This window comes from Acinonyx jubatus, chromosome B1 (assembly GCF_027475565.1).
Source record: "Acinonyx jubatus isolate Ajub_Pintada_27869175 chromosome B1, VMU_Ajub_asm_v1.0, whole genome shotgun sequence".
NCBI classification, from domain to species: Eukaryota; Metazoa; Chordata; class Mammalia; order Carnivora; family Felidae; genus Acinonyx; species Acinonyx jubatus.
Genome location: NC_069382.1, coordinates 198,225,137 through 198,238,520, shown reverse-complemented (window position 1 = coordinate 198,238,520; position 13,384 = coordinate 198,225,137). Strand labels below are relative to the sequence as shown.

The window sequence follows — 13,384 nt, the reverse complement described above, 5'->3', positions numbered from 1 at the left end:
CGCCCACGGGCCAGGCAGCGCGAGGCCTGGGGGTGCTGAGGTGCGCCCGGTGGATCCACCGAGGGGCTGGTGCGAGGTGGGGCATGCACGGGCATCCCGGGGCCTCCCAGCGCTGGCCCGCTGACCTCCCCACGGGTCCCGTGGACTCGAGGGCCGCAAAAGCTTGGGGACAGCTCTGACGTTAGCAGGTCTCCAAATAGTGTCCAGACTGCCCACACTTATGGCACCAGCTGCAAGTTTGAGGGGCCCCAAACTGCCCTGGGTCTCAGTCGTTCGCTGGAAAGACTCACAGACACGCTGAAGGCTATCCTCATCACGGTTACGGTTTATTGCGCGAGAAATCAGCCAGAGAAAGAGGGCGCGGGGCAGGGTCCGGGAGGGGTCCAGCCCCAGAGCCGCTCCTCTCCCGCGGAGGCAGGACGTGGCACCCCCGGGCCCGCGCGTGACTGCACGCGCCGGGTATTACCAACCAGGGAAGCTGTGTGTCCAGAGATCTTAGTGGGGCTCCACTGACTGATTGACTGATTGCCACATGGTTGATTTCACCCCAGATCACACGGTGTCTCTCTGGTGCCGGCCCCACCCTAAGCCTGTTGGGTGAGGGTGACCCCCTCCCTGAGCAAACAGTCTATCAGGTGGACACAGATCACCCTTCAGGGTCGAGGGCGCAGGCCAGGCCTCTCTCTGGGCAAGGCCAAATCCCTCGCTGCCCAGAGGCCCAGCTGGGCTCTGGGCACAGAGGCGTCGCAGTAAGGAAGAAGGGTTGCCCTCTTGGGACCGAGTTCTAGGGAGAGACGGAAATTGACGCCCAAACGAGCGATGATGCAACAGAGGCTGGTGTCGGGGGCAGGATGGATGGTCAGGGAGGGCCTCGGGAGGACATGGGGTGGGAGCTAGGCCTGCGGGATGAGCCGGGGCGGCCCTGGCGGGAGGGAGCGGGGAGGGCTGCCGGTGGGCGGGCAGAGTCGCCTCGCCCTTAGCCCTGCAGCGAGGGCGGGGCTCAACCGGCAAGCCCCAGCTGGGCCCATCTGTGGGACTAGAAGGTTTTTGGAATTTCCGTGAGGCTGGATGGAGAGCCCATGGGCTCAGGCCGCTGAGGTTCACAGGGCTGTTGGCTGGCGGAGGAGACGCTCCTACGGGCCCCCGCAGGATGGGTGGGCTCCCCCAGGTCGGCTGTCGCTTGCCAAGCCTGTTCCGAAAGACCCCAGCAGAGGGAAGTGCTCCCGCATCCTGTAGAAACGGAGTCTGGTGGGTTCGGAGGCCCCTGCTTCTCACGCACTCGCTCACAGTGCTGCCTCTTTGGTTTGTCGTTCATTCAGCAGAGTTTTACCCAGCGTCTGGTTGTGCCGAGCCCTGTTCTTGGCCCGGGGCCCAGAGGTGACCGAGTCCTGCCCCAGCGTGCTGGGGACACAGGGGGAATGGGTGGGCACACGGGGACGCCCAGCCTGTCACCGGGACACGAGGGCAGGGGGCCCTGGGCCGGGGCAGGAGGTCTCCGTGGAGGAGAGGCGCCTCCTCTCGCGTCCCCAAGCCTCCCCTAACCCGTGACAGCCTCGCATGGTTGCTCAGCCCCTCTCCGTGGACGCCAGGCCGGCCCGAGGGAACTGCGCCTCTGAGCTCTCCTCTTCCGGCCTGATGCTTCCTTCCGCCTGCCAGCTGGTTCCTCCCGATTTTAAAGTAGTGCCAGTTGCTTTTTGCAGAGTTGTCAAAGTGTCTACACAGGGCTCTGGTTTAATTCGGGTTCAGATGGTCGCCTTTGATGGCCACAGAGAGGAGGTCCACTCAGCGTTAAGCGCTGGTGGGCACAGACCTCCATATGGCCACTGCTCCGGCCTCGGGCCTGGGGGGTGGGGAGAGGCAGGGGGCCCGGCCCTGGGTACAGGGAGCCACAGGAGTGGAGGGCGGGGTCTTGTCCCCTTGGGGAGGGCAGGTCTGTGGCCGCTGGACCCTGGCTTGGGCCACTGCCCATGTCTGCTGAGACTCAGGAGGCCGAGGGACTGACGACCGTGCAGAGGGAAGCAAGGGGCAGGGGAGCCCGACAGCCTGGGAAGAGACCCCGGGGGCTTCAGCGGCCAGGCTCACTGTCCCCTGTCACCCTTCCGGCTAGATTCCCAGACTGTAGCCCAACTAGAGAACACTGGGATTTGGGCTGCAAGCCGCCCGCCTGGCCTGCCCCCTGCCCCTCAATCTCAGGGACTGAAGCTACTGTGCCCTGGGGTCCCCCCCCCCCCCCCCGCTGCCAGGGGTGAGGTGCAGAGGTTGTGAAGGATGGTGCCCCTCCCCAGGCCCTGCACCGGGGGACTGTGTGAAGGTGAGGAAGGGGGACAGGCCCACATGATGGCGGTCCTCCCAGCTACAGGGACACAGAGCCGTGGAGACTGTGGCTTCCTGTGGCTGCTGTAATGAATTACCGCAAATTTAGTGGCTGGAAGGAGCACAGATGTATCCCCTCCCTCGGGGGCCGGAGGCTGAGGATGGGCCAGCAGGGCTATGCTCCCTCTGGAGGCTCCAGGGAGAAGCCCCTCCTCATTCGTTGCCACATCTGGAGCCTCCGGGGTTGGCTCCCGGCCCCACGTCCTTCAGACCCCGCTTTCGTCGCCACGTGGGCCCCGGCCCCCCAGCCTCCTTCAAACGACCCTGAGACCCCAGGGAGCCCACCTCCCAACTCGAGCTCCTTACTCCCATCGGCAGAGACCCTTTGGTCACACGTGGGCATCCTCATGGATGTTACTCTGTTCCCACGGTGACAGGATATGCCCAGTTGGTCTCGTTCACGGTCAGGGTCACAGTAGGTGGCGGGCACGCCCCACTGTGCACCACATCCTCTCACATCATACAGCCCACGATTCCCTCCATAACCCGCCCCCGTGCCACCCCGGGCACATCCCTGCCCTCACAGAGCCAGCGTCCCTGACCCGGAAGTGACCACGGGGTCCTGTCTGCGGGACTCCTCCCCGAATCCCAACCCAGAGGCCTATCGGAGGGACCTGGCCGAGGGACCCCACATGCCAAGAGGCCTCCAGGCCTGTCTCCGGAGCGTGACCGGGTTAGAATGGGGGACCCGGGCCAGCCTGCTCAAGGACAGGTCGGGTGGCCAGCCCTGCTCGTGGCCTCTGGACCCGGCTGCGAGGCTGGCCTCGGGGCCTGCGGGGAGCCCAGCTCCCTCTGCTCTCAGCCCAGGGGTCCGCCCGTGATGACCGCTGCCGCTGGCCGGAGGAAGGGAGGCCCTCTGAACAGTGGACGGGGAGAAGGAGAGGGCTCAGCCAGAGCTGGCTTCCTGGGCTGTGTCTCCACAGACGCCTTGGGAACATCTGGGGCCGAGGCCGTCCCATGAGGACAGCTGTCCCCTCGGTGCTGCGCCCTGGGGCTGGCACGGCTCGGGGCCCGCCCCTCTGTGTCCTGGGACGGCATCCAGGCCCCGGCCATGCCCTGCTTGCCCCTCACTTCACCCTCCCTCGCTCCAGCCCCTCAGAGCCTCTTCTGTCTCGCCTGAGAAATGAGAATAGACCTGGGCGGGGCCGGGCGGTGAGCGCCCGGGTGACAGGAAGGCAGAGCCCTACGTGTCCTGTGTTGCTTCCTGCAAGCTGGTCGGGGAGCACGAGCCAGCAGCCCCGGCCAGCGTTGGGTCAGCGTGGCGGAGCCAGCCCCGGAGACACGCAGCAGAGGTGGTGTGGGCCTCGCTGAGTCTCTGGTGGGGGGTGATCCAGACAAGAGGCACCCGCCAGGAACTGACCAGCAGCCCCGTCATTTACCAAGTGCCCCCCCGCCCCCGCCAGGCTCCGGGACCCGTAGGACCAGCTGGGTCCTGGCCTCCCAGTTGCTCTCCAGCAAGAGAGGCCGGCCCTGGGGTCCCTGCAGGGACGGACGAGGAGGCAGAGGGCACTGTGTCCTCCTTGACCACATACCCCGGGGGCACGGCCGCTCCCCAGGACAAGGATGGCCCCTGGGTGTCTGCTGAGGGCGCTCAAGGAAAGCCTTCCGGAAGGCTGTGGCCCTGACTGCCCGTCCCCGGCACGTCCTTGGTCATTGGGTCACTCAACACACAGCCGGCCCGTGAGTGCCCGTCGGCTGGGTGGTGGAACACAGACACGGGGAAGACTGGCGGCCTCCCTGCCCTGGAGGCACGTGTGGGATGAGGGGGCTCCCGCAGGGTGCCCCCTGGGCGACGGGGAGGGGCGGACCCCTGGACGGGCCTAGGCGGCAGGGTGGGGGAGAGGATGTCTTCCTGGAGCCGAGCCTTGGCAGGTGGTGCGGGAGGTGGGTCTCGGGGCCTGTGCCTAGGGAGCCGGGGGTCTGCAGGGCACTGAGACTGAGGGATTGTTCTAGAGCCTGGCCGAGAGTGGCCCCAGGCCTGCCAAGTAGCTGGAGAAGAGCTCCAGGGGGCCTGGAGCCTGGGCCCAGCGGCCCTGGGAGACAGGGCAGGCCCGGAGCGGAGGGGGCGGCCCCACGCCCGGTCCTGGAGGAAGCCGTACCCAGGAGCGTGGAGGGGGCGGCTGGCGCTGATGAGCGGGCGAGCGGGCGCCTCACCGAAGAGGTGAGCCCCGGCATCACGCCCTCTGCCTCTTCTCTTTCCTCCCCAGATGCAGAAGCAGGCTTGCAGTCAGGTTTCCCGGGCACCACCCCCTGTGCCTTGCAGGTTTGTCCCTCCCACTGCCGTGGTGGCCTCGCATCTGCTCCTGGTGTTGTCCTGTCCTTGCTGCTGTCCTGCCGACAGTGTAGGAGGTGCTGGGCATCCTCCAGCTGGGAGGGCAGGCTCCACGGCCCGTGCCAGTGTCCTGGGGCCGCTGTGTACAATGGTGCAGGCTGGACCCTCAGCCGGCAGGGATTTATTCTCTCCCGGTCCTGGAGGCTGGGAGTCCTGGCTCAAAATGTGGGCTGGTTGGTTCCCTCTGAGGCCTCCTCCTTGGCGTGTAGACAGCAGTCTTCTCCCTGTGTCCTCACGTGGTCGTCTCCTGTGTGCATCTGTGTCCTGATATCCTCCTCTTGTAGGGACACCAGGCCCACCCTAGTGACCTCATTTTACCTTAATTACATCTTTAAGTGCCCCGTCTCCAAACATGGTCACACTCTGGGGTGCCAGGAGTTAGGGCTTGAACATGCGAGTTTTGAGAGATATAATTCAGCCTGTGATGTGGCCCCTCCCAGGGCCACTGCAGCAGGCGTGGGCCACCGAGAGGGATAGAGACGAGGTAGGAGGCAGCCAGCCGGAGCTGTCAGGAGGCAGGGGGAGGCCAGGCAGGGGTGGTCCAGGCAGGGGTGGAGGCTGGACCAGGAGGGGCGAGCACATCCTACCGGTGGGGTTGGACGGACGCCGGTATGAGTGATGGGAGCCGGGGAAGAAGGGTGTCCACGCAGGGTTGGGCGGGCCTGGAGTGCGGAACAGAGGAGGGGCCTGGGGAAACTGTTGCCTCCGGGGAAGCAGGAGATGTGGCCGAAGAGGCAGGAGGGGCAGGGGTGGGCACTCGGGGAGCAGGTCACAGATGGGGTGGCCGCAGAGTCTGACAGCAGAGGCCCGGGCTGGTAGAATGAGCTAAACACGCCCCCACCCCTGTAACCTAGGTGGAAAATAACACCTCCGAGCAGCAAAATTCTGGGTAAAAGGGACGGCCTTGGCCTCTGGAGTGCGCAGAATCCCTTGCTCTCGTCCTCCGAAAAACAGATAATTTCTTTGCGTGAAGCCGGGTGATCATCGGAGCGTTTCCAGCGGCACGGAGAATGTGCTGGTCAGCTCGGAGTTGGCGTCACCTGCCGCGTCTGTCTGATTATAGCTTTCCAGCCGCTCATTCAAGCCCACGTGTTTATTTTAAGAACTCTTTCAATCTGAAAAAAAAAAAATGTCGTTACTGGCATTTCTGTCGGAGTGTGACCTGTGATAATTTGCATCTGGAAGGTTCTGGAATCAACATATTCTGCTTTCAGTCTCCTCCTGTCGCCTTCCTTTCCAGGAAACCAGGAGCTCCTCAGAGAGCATCATTTCTGTACCTGCTTCCAGCACCTCGGGGTCTCCGAGCCGCGTGATCTATGTGAGTTGGAGAGTGGGGAGGCCCGTGGTGGGAGGGTCTGGACCTGGGTCATGGCCAGGGGTGCCCTTGGGGGCCGGGGCGTCCTCAGGTGCTGGGGTGCAGAGCCGGGGCTCTCGCCGCGGCCGTGGGGTGCAGACTGGTGCAGACTTCGTGAGGTTAACTCCGAGCTTTCGGTGAGGACCATCACGTGACCCCGCAGCTCCTGGGTGACGTGGTGGTGGTGCCCAAAGAGATGTGCTCACAACTGTTGTCCATAATGGTGTCAGCTCAACACCGCCTCCCTGTCCTGCAGCTAAGGCTTGCCCGAAAAAGTGACACTCGGCGCACGGGGGACCGGGCTGGTGTCACCAATAGGCGTGCAGATCTGCACCTGCTACCTGGGAAGCGTTTCTAACGTGCTCCTCCGAGAGGCCTGTGAAGGATAATCTATGTTATGCGGTCCCGTTTTCATGAAAGAGTGTACGTGTGTATGCGTGTATGTGCGCATATGGGTATATGTGTGTATGGGTGTGCATATGTGTGTGCATATGGGTATATCTCTGTACAGATGTGTATATGCATGTATAAATGTATGTGTCTACATATGTGCATGTGTGCATATGGCTACATATGTGTATGGGTGTATGTATGTGTGTGCATATGGGTATATGTGTGTACAGACGTGTGTGGGCGTGCACATATGAGGATATACATGTGTAAATGTATGTGTTTACATATGTGTATGTGTGTATGGATATATATGTGTATGGGTGTGCATATGTGTGTGCATATGGGTATATGTGTGTACAGATGTATGTGTGTTTACATACGTGTGTGTGTGCATATGGGTATATGTGTGTATGGGTGTGCATATGTGTGTGCATATGGGTATATTTCTGTACAGATGTGTATATACATGTATAAGTGTATGTGTTTACATATGTGCATGTGTGCATATGGCTACATATGTGTGTGGGTGTTTGTGTGTATGTGTGTGTATATGGGTGTATGTGTGTACAAATGTATGTGTGTTTACATACGTGTGTGTGCATATGGGTATATGTGTGTACAGATGTGTATGGGCGTGCACATATGGGGATAGACATGTGTAAATGTATGTGTTTACATATGTGTATGTGTTTATGGATATATATGTGTATGGGTGTGCATATGGGTAGATGTGCGTGCAGGTGTGTGTGGTATGTGCATATATGTGTGTATGCACGCACATGGGTATACACATATGTAAATGTATATGTTTACATACGTGTATGTGTGCATGTGGTATATGTGTATATAGGTATATTGTGTGTGCACAGATTTATATGTACATGTGCATATGGGTATATGTATGTGAAAATATGGATTTGGCAGGACCTAACCCAGCCCATAGTGCATCGCTGTCATTAAAAATAGTAATCGTGATAGTATCTTTTTAAATGTTTATTTTTGAGAGAGAGAGAGAGAGAGAGAGAGAGACAGAGCAGAGAGAGAGGGAGACACAGAATCCGAAGCAGGCTCCAGGCTCCGAGCCATCAGCACAGAGCCCGATGCGGGGCTCGAACCCACGAACCGTGAGATCGTGACCTGAGCCTGAGTCGGACGCTCAGCTGACTGAGCCACCCAGACGCCCCAAACACGAACCACTCTTTTAAACACACTGGTGTTTGTGAAAGACCAGGTATTGTTGTGACCGTGCAGTGAGCAGAGACACTGGTCACCGTTGTCACAACTACTTGCAAGGCTCTGCGACTGTCCACGGTGGCGCTTACTGGGTGTGCCTTTGACTGAAGCAGATGGGCCTCAGGCTGGAGCACCCCGGCCGTCCCTCCCCCATTAGCGTGGTGTCCGCTCCCAGTTGGTGCACATCCTCGACCTCCCTCACCGAGGAGGCGTGAGTCCTGCAAGACGAGCCCTTCTTATCTCGGGGCTCTGCCTTGCTTTTGCTTTCGTGTCTTTCCTGGCATCTGCTGTTGCCCTACTGTGCACCTGACCCCGTGCTTGCTGCCGGACCTCAGGAGGGTGGCCCTGGTCCCCGTGGCGGCTCGGTGTGCTTGGAAGGACGCCAGCAGTCCGGCAGCTCACCGGTGCGAGGGGAAAGATGAATACCATCGTCCCCTGCCAGTGCCCTTGTGGCCACTGTTAATATTTTGGAGCACGCCCCGTGGGTCTCTGGGTCCCTTTTCTCTCTGTGTATTTTCTTTTAACCACAGTGAGGTCACACTGAATATTTGTTGCAGCCTCTGTTCACCATGGCAGTAAGTCAGTAACTAGGCATAGTGTAACATCAGCATTATTGCGTTATGACGTATTATTATCGACAGCGCATCGTAAGTATGATGTCCTGTGTGGCCGTATATTGTTATTGTTTATTATGCCAGGTGGCGTGTGGGAGAGAGAAAGGCGCAGGGAAACCACATGAACCTGTACACACGCCCCAGTGGCCCTCGGCCAGTCAGAGAGCCTGTTGTCACGGCGACCGCCGAAGGCTTCGGCGGGGGAGGCAATGGGTCTGTGAGCCCCGCTGGGCGGGACAGATGCCGAAGAGCCAGGCGGAGCCACTTTCCAGGGTGGGAGCGGGCACGAATGGTGCCATCAGGCCTCCTCTGCGGTCCCTGCTGTCAGGGGCTGACCCAGGGCAGGGCCGGCCTCCCTGACCCAGGCACCGCGGGGCTGGGACGGCCACGGGCAGATGCTCTGATCGGGGTGGGATCCCGAGGCAGGGACTGGGGGGGAGGCACCTTGCCCTGCCCCTCACTCCAGTGTCAGCTTGAATTTGATGTCCGCGGAATCCAGCGGGTGGACAAGACGTAGGTGGTGTCCCCATTTTACATGCGGAGACGGAGGCCCAGAGCGTCCTCCTGACTTTGGCAAATGCCCCGTGGATTTTAATTCAGTTCTCAAGCACGTCCCAAGGACCTTGCCGTGCCGGGCACGGAGTCAGGGAGGAGGACTCCATCATGAATCAGAGAGACTCGTTGGGCCCCCAGGAGCCGCAGGCCCAGACAAGGGGAGACAGACGCGCCCACCAACGTCCGCACCTTGACTTAAAGGAGACAAACACAAACGTGAAACCAGATGGCGGAGGGGAGCAGGGACGGTCTCCCAGACAGGGAGGACTGGACTGGGTCTGGAAGAACAGCCAGGCAAAAGGGACTGGGATGGGCGTGGCCGAGAGAGAGAGAGAGCGAGAGCGAGCACGGGAGTGCAAGCTCACAGCAGGTGCCAGGCCCCTGGGCTCTGGATGGCTGGGCAGCCATAAGGAGCTCCTCGTAGCAGGTAGCATGGCTCTGAGGGGCGGGTCACTAGGACAGGCAGAGGCACAGGGTCCCCTGAGGGACAGCTCAGAAGTTCTGATCAGGGCCCATCCCGACTACGGACAACAGACTTAGAAATTTTTTTTTAATTTTTTTTAATGTTTATTTATTATTGGGAGACAGAGGGACATAGAGCGTGAGCAGGGGAGGGGCAGAGAGAGGAGGAGACACAGAATCGAAAGCGGGCTCCAGGCTCTGAGCTGTCAGGACAGAGCCCGACGTGGGGCTCGAACTCAAACTGCGAGATCATGACCTGCGCCGAAATCGGTCACCCCACTAACAGAACCACCCAGGTGCCCCCAGACTTAGGATTTGAACTCAGGTCCTCAGAACCCTGCCCAGGCTCCAAAGGGAAGAGTCAGAGATCTGAGACCTCACGCATTCACTCTCTCAACCTGTGTCACAAACGGCAGCATTCACCCCGAGACCACCCACCAGACTCATGAGAGCCCTGGGGTCAGGTGGTCAGGGAAGGCTTCCTAGAGGAGGTGGGCTGGGGCTGCTGAACCGGGGGCTGAGCCTGGCATGCGGGGGCACAGGGAGGAGACCCCTCAGGGCCAGCAGGCTGGGAATGTCAGCAGCGCACTTGGGGAACCACAGCGAGGGCTTGCGTCACCCACCCAGAGGGGCTGGAGGGCAGGGTGTCGTCGCTGGGGCTCCAGAGACGCGGCCCTGGCAGGGAAGAGGGCGACGGTGGGGAGCACGGCTCTGGAGTCAGACAGCCTGGGCCTCTTCCCACCCACGCCTCCCTGGCTGTGTGACTCTGGGCGAGCTACCTAACCTCTCTGGGCTCTGGACTCGTCGTCGATGAAGTGGAGCGACCGTGGGTGCGCCCAGCACGGGCTCGCTCTGCGAATCCGGTGAGCCAATAATAGAAGGCTTAGTCTCATGCCATCCCGGGCAAGAGCTCGTGGTATCGGCAGCTGCTGTTGGCGACGTTTGTTCGGAGCAAGTGCGGCAGGAAGGCCCCCAGGAGGCTCTTGCTGGGTCCAGATATGAGCAGTGAGGGCCTGGACCAGAGCCGCCTGGGCTGGAAAGAGACAGCTAGTCGCACAGCAGACAGGAGCGTGGGGCCCGTGCCGGCCCCGGTACGGATGCTACGGGACACCGGGGCCGAGTAGAGGCTTCTCTCCGGGTCTGGGGAGAGCCGAGCCGGTGGGGGCAGCCTGACCGCCACCTTTGCCCACGGCCGGCAACGCCAGGCTGAGACGGACCCCGAGAGGGGAACGCGGTGGGGAGGAGGTGACGCCGTGCGTCGGCTCCAGGACGGGTGGGCACGTGGGCACCTGCAAGGGGAACGTGGGGACCGACACAGATAATCGTCCCCGCCGTGACCGCTGGGGGTCAGGTTGCGTGTTTGCTCCTGCCCACCCAGCTCTAGTACCTGTTTGAGCCCGCCGTGTGCCCCCAGGCAGCCCCCGGAGCCAGGGAGGGGTGGCAGCCGGGGGCAATAGCCTGGGAGCAGTGGGGGCGGTGCAGGGGGGAGGCTGGGCCGAGTCACAGGGGAGCAAGGGGCCAGGGGGCCCTCACCAGCGCAAGCGAGCGTCACCAGTGAGCGCCTGCCGTGGGGCGGGGCGCGGTCCTTGCCCCACCTGAGCCCGGGGCCCAGCCGGCCTGTCAGACGCCAGGCACTTTGCTGCCGTATCTCAAGAGCTCAAAATTGCTGCGGGTGCGTGTGTGTGTGTGTGCGTGCATGTGCGTGTGTGTATGGGTGTGTGTGCGTGCGTGTGCGCGCGTGTGTGCGTGTAAGGGTGTGTGTCGATGTGTACTGGTTTGGGAGGGTGCCGTTATGTGTGCAAGTATGTGCTGTTGCACGGGAGTGGGGGTGTGGGTGTGAGTGCATGTGTGTATGAGCGAGCGTGTGGGCCCGGGTGGCGCGACCGTGCATTGGTGTGGGTGTGGGAGTGAGGGTGACCGGTGCGTCTGCAAGTGTGGTGTGGGAGAGGGTGTGGGTTGTGCAGACGTGTGTGCCAGTGTGTGGCCGGGGGCACGAACCAGTTGGCGGCTGTGTAGGTGGCTGACTTACACGGTCTTAGACGGGACGTCCTCTGTGCACACGTGTGGGTGCAGAAGCGTGTACCTCGTTGTTTGCACACTTGCTTGCGTCACACACCATGTGTGTATAGACGCGTGCGTGCGTACGTGTGTTTGGGCGGTGGGCCGAGCCTCACGGTCTGCTGGGCTCCGCAGCAGGCAGGTCACGGGCTCCGTGTCTCTGATCCCCGAGCCGTCCCTGTGGAAGCTTCCGGCTCGGCGGAGGGGGTCTGCCTGAGGGACGCTTCCTCAGAACCACGTGGTCTTCTGTGGTGGGGCCGAGGGCCTCAGGCCCACGTGACAATGAGACACACACAGACACACACACACACACACACACACGTGTGTGCCTTTGCCCCTTCACCCCGTGTCACCGCGACGTGGCTCTGGGGCGGGGCCCCGCCGTCCACACGGCTGCCGGAGCACCCGCTGCGGGCCGGGCCCCGGGGCCGCTGCCCTGTGGGGTGTGGGGCCGACGGCGCCCTCTGCTGGCTCTCTCCTCTCAGGCGAAGCTGGGCGATGAGATTCTCGACTACAGGGACCTGGCTGCCCTTCCCAAAAGCAAGGCCATCTACAACATCGACCGCCCCGACATGATCTCCTACTCGCCGTACATCAGCCACTCGGTGGCGGACAGGCAGAGCTGCAGCGAGGTAGGGCACCTGCGGGGGGGGGGGGGGGGAGGGGTGCCCACGGCAGGGGCCCCGTCCGCTTCCGCCCCTCTGACAGCCTGTGCGCCTCCCCTTGAGGGAGGCCGCGGCGGGTCCCGCCCCTGGCCTCGCGGGCCATGTGCAGCAGGCTGAAGGGCTGAGTCGAGAGGAGCCCCCTGAAACGGGAGGGAACAGACACACACACGGTCCACACTGTGGCCTCTGACCCTGCACCCCTCCAGTGGGGCGCACTGTATGTGAACGTGGGTGCACCCACCAGGGGGTGGGGGTGGGGGTGGGGAGGGAGGTCCCGGGTCAGATGTGTTCACACTGAGGCTCTCCTGCCAGATGCAGGGCAGCCCGGGGCACAGAAATCCTCTGTTCAGGGACCGGTCACGCTGTAGTGTCACGGTCCCTACTCCCCCCAGGCCTGCTCACTCTGCACTGACACCGGGCTTTCCTGTGTACCCATGGCCCTGCACCTTGGCAGTGACTGTCCCAGGATACAGATGAGGACTCAAGGCTCAGGGGCCGTGCTGGCCCAGGGCCGTGCTGCTGACAGAGGCAGAGCCCTGTCACCAGGGGTCACCAGCTCTGGTCACCGTGGCCTCCCTGCCGACGTCTGCCATTGTCCTGAGGTGTCAGAGCCCCCTCACTCCCTCAGTTCAGGGCCCCTGAGGGCTCCCCCCTCTCCAGGCCCTGCCACACCCTGGCTGGGAGCCTGCTTGGTGCCAGTCTCCCCGGGGACCCTTCTGTGGGCACATGACGGGGTGGGGACTGGGAAGCCACAGGAGGCTCAGGGCACCGCGCTGAGCAGACTTGGGCCTCAGGGCTGGAATTCTCTGGAATGGCAGCCATCCAGCAGTTGAGCACCAGTGCGGGAACCTAGCAGGGAAAGGAGAGCAGGCTGGAAGCTCAGAGATCTGGCTTCACCTCTCTGAGCCTCAGTCTCCCCTTCCGTGAAATGGGAAGATTGGGAAACACTTGCACCTTTCCATTCTGAGGAGAAGGAAACCCCAAACCCCGAGGCCCCGAATCACACTCCTCTTCTCTGGGCCCCTTTTTTCTCCTTTCCGGAGAAGACCGAGGCAGATGGACTCAGGATGTTGCCACCCTGGGCCCTGACCGTCTCCCTCTAGGAAAATACGTCTTCACGGGGGAGCAGTGGGCGTAGGGCGCACTCAAAGAAGTGTCCTGGGGAACCTCTTTCCTGGGGTGCCGTTGACCCTACTTCTCCAAAAAGGTCTTGGCTCCTGTGTCGTGTCTGGTGGTAGGTTCCTTGCCCATTTGGAGGAGGGTCTGGTCGTGAGGATGTGTCTGTGCCCTGGGCTGTTTCTTCTTCCCCACGTGACCTCCTGGTGCCAAGGCACTAACAGGCCAC

General features: G+C 61.8%; 1 protein-coding gene across 20 annotated transcripts in view; it reads left to right on the top strand.

The window, feature by feature from the left end:
• The window catches only part of ABLIM2 (actin binding LIM protein family member 2), a 139,519-nt gene that overhangs the window by 75,035 nt on the left and 51,100 nt on the right, over nucleotides 1-13,384 (top strand). For all 20 annotated transcript variants that reach the window (XM_027073276.2, XM_053217631.1, XM_053217632.1 and 17 more), the window contains exons 9-10: nucleotides 5,946-6,023; nucleotides 11,860-12,006. In XM_027073276.2, the coding sequence (XP_026929077.1) occupies nucleotides 5,946-6,023; nucleotides 11,860-12,006 (225 nt within the window). The remainder of the gene's footprint in view (nucleotides 1-5,945; nucleotides 6,024-11,859; nucleotides 12,007-13,384) is intronic.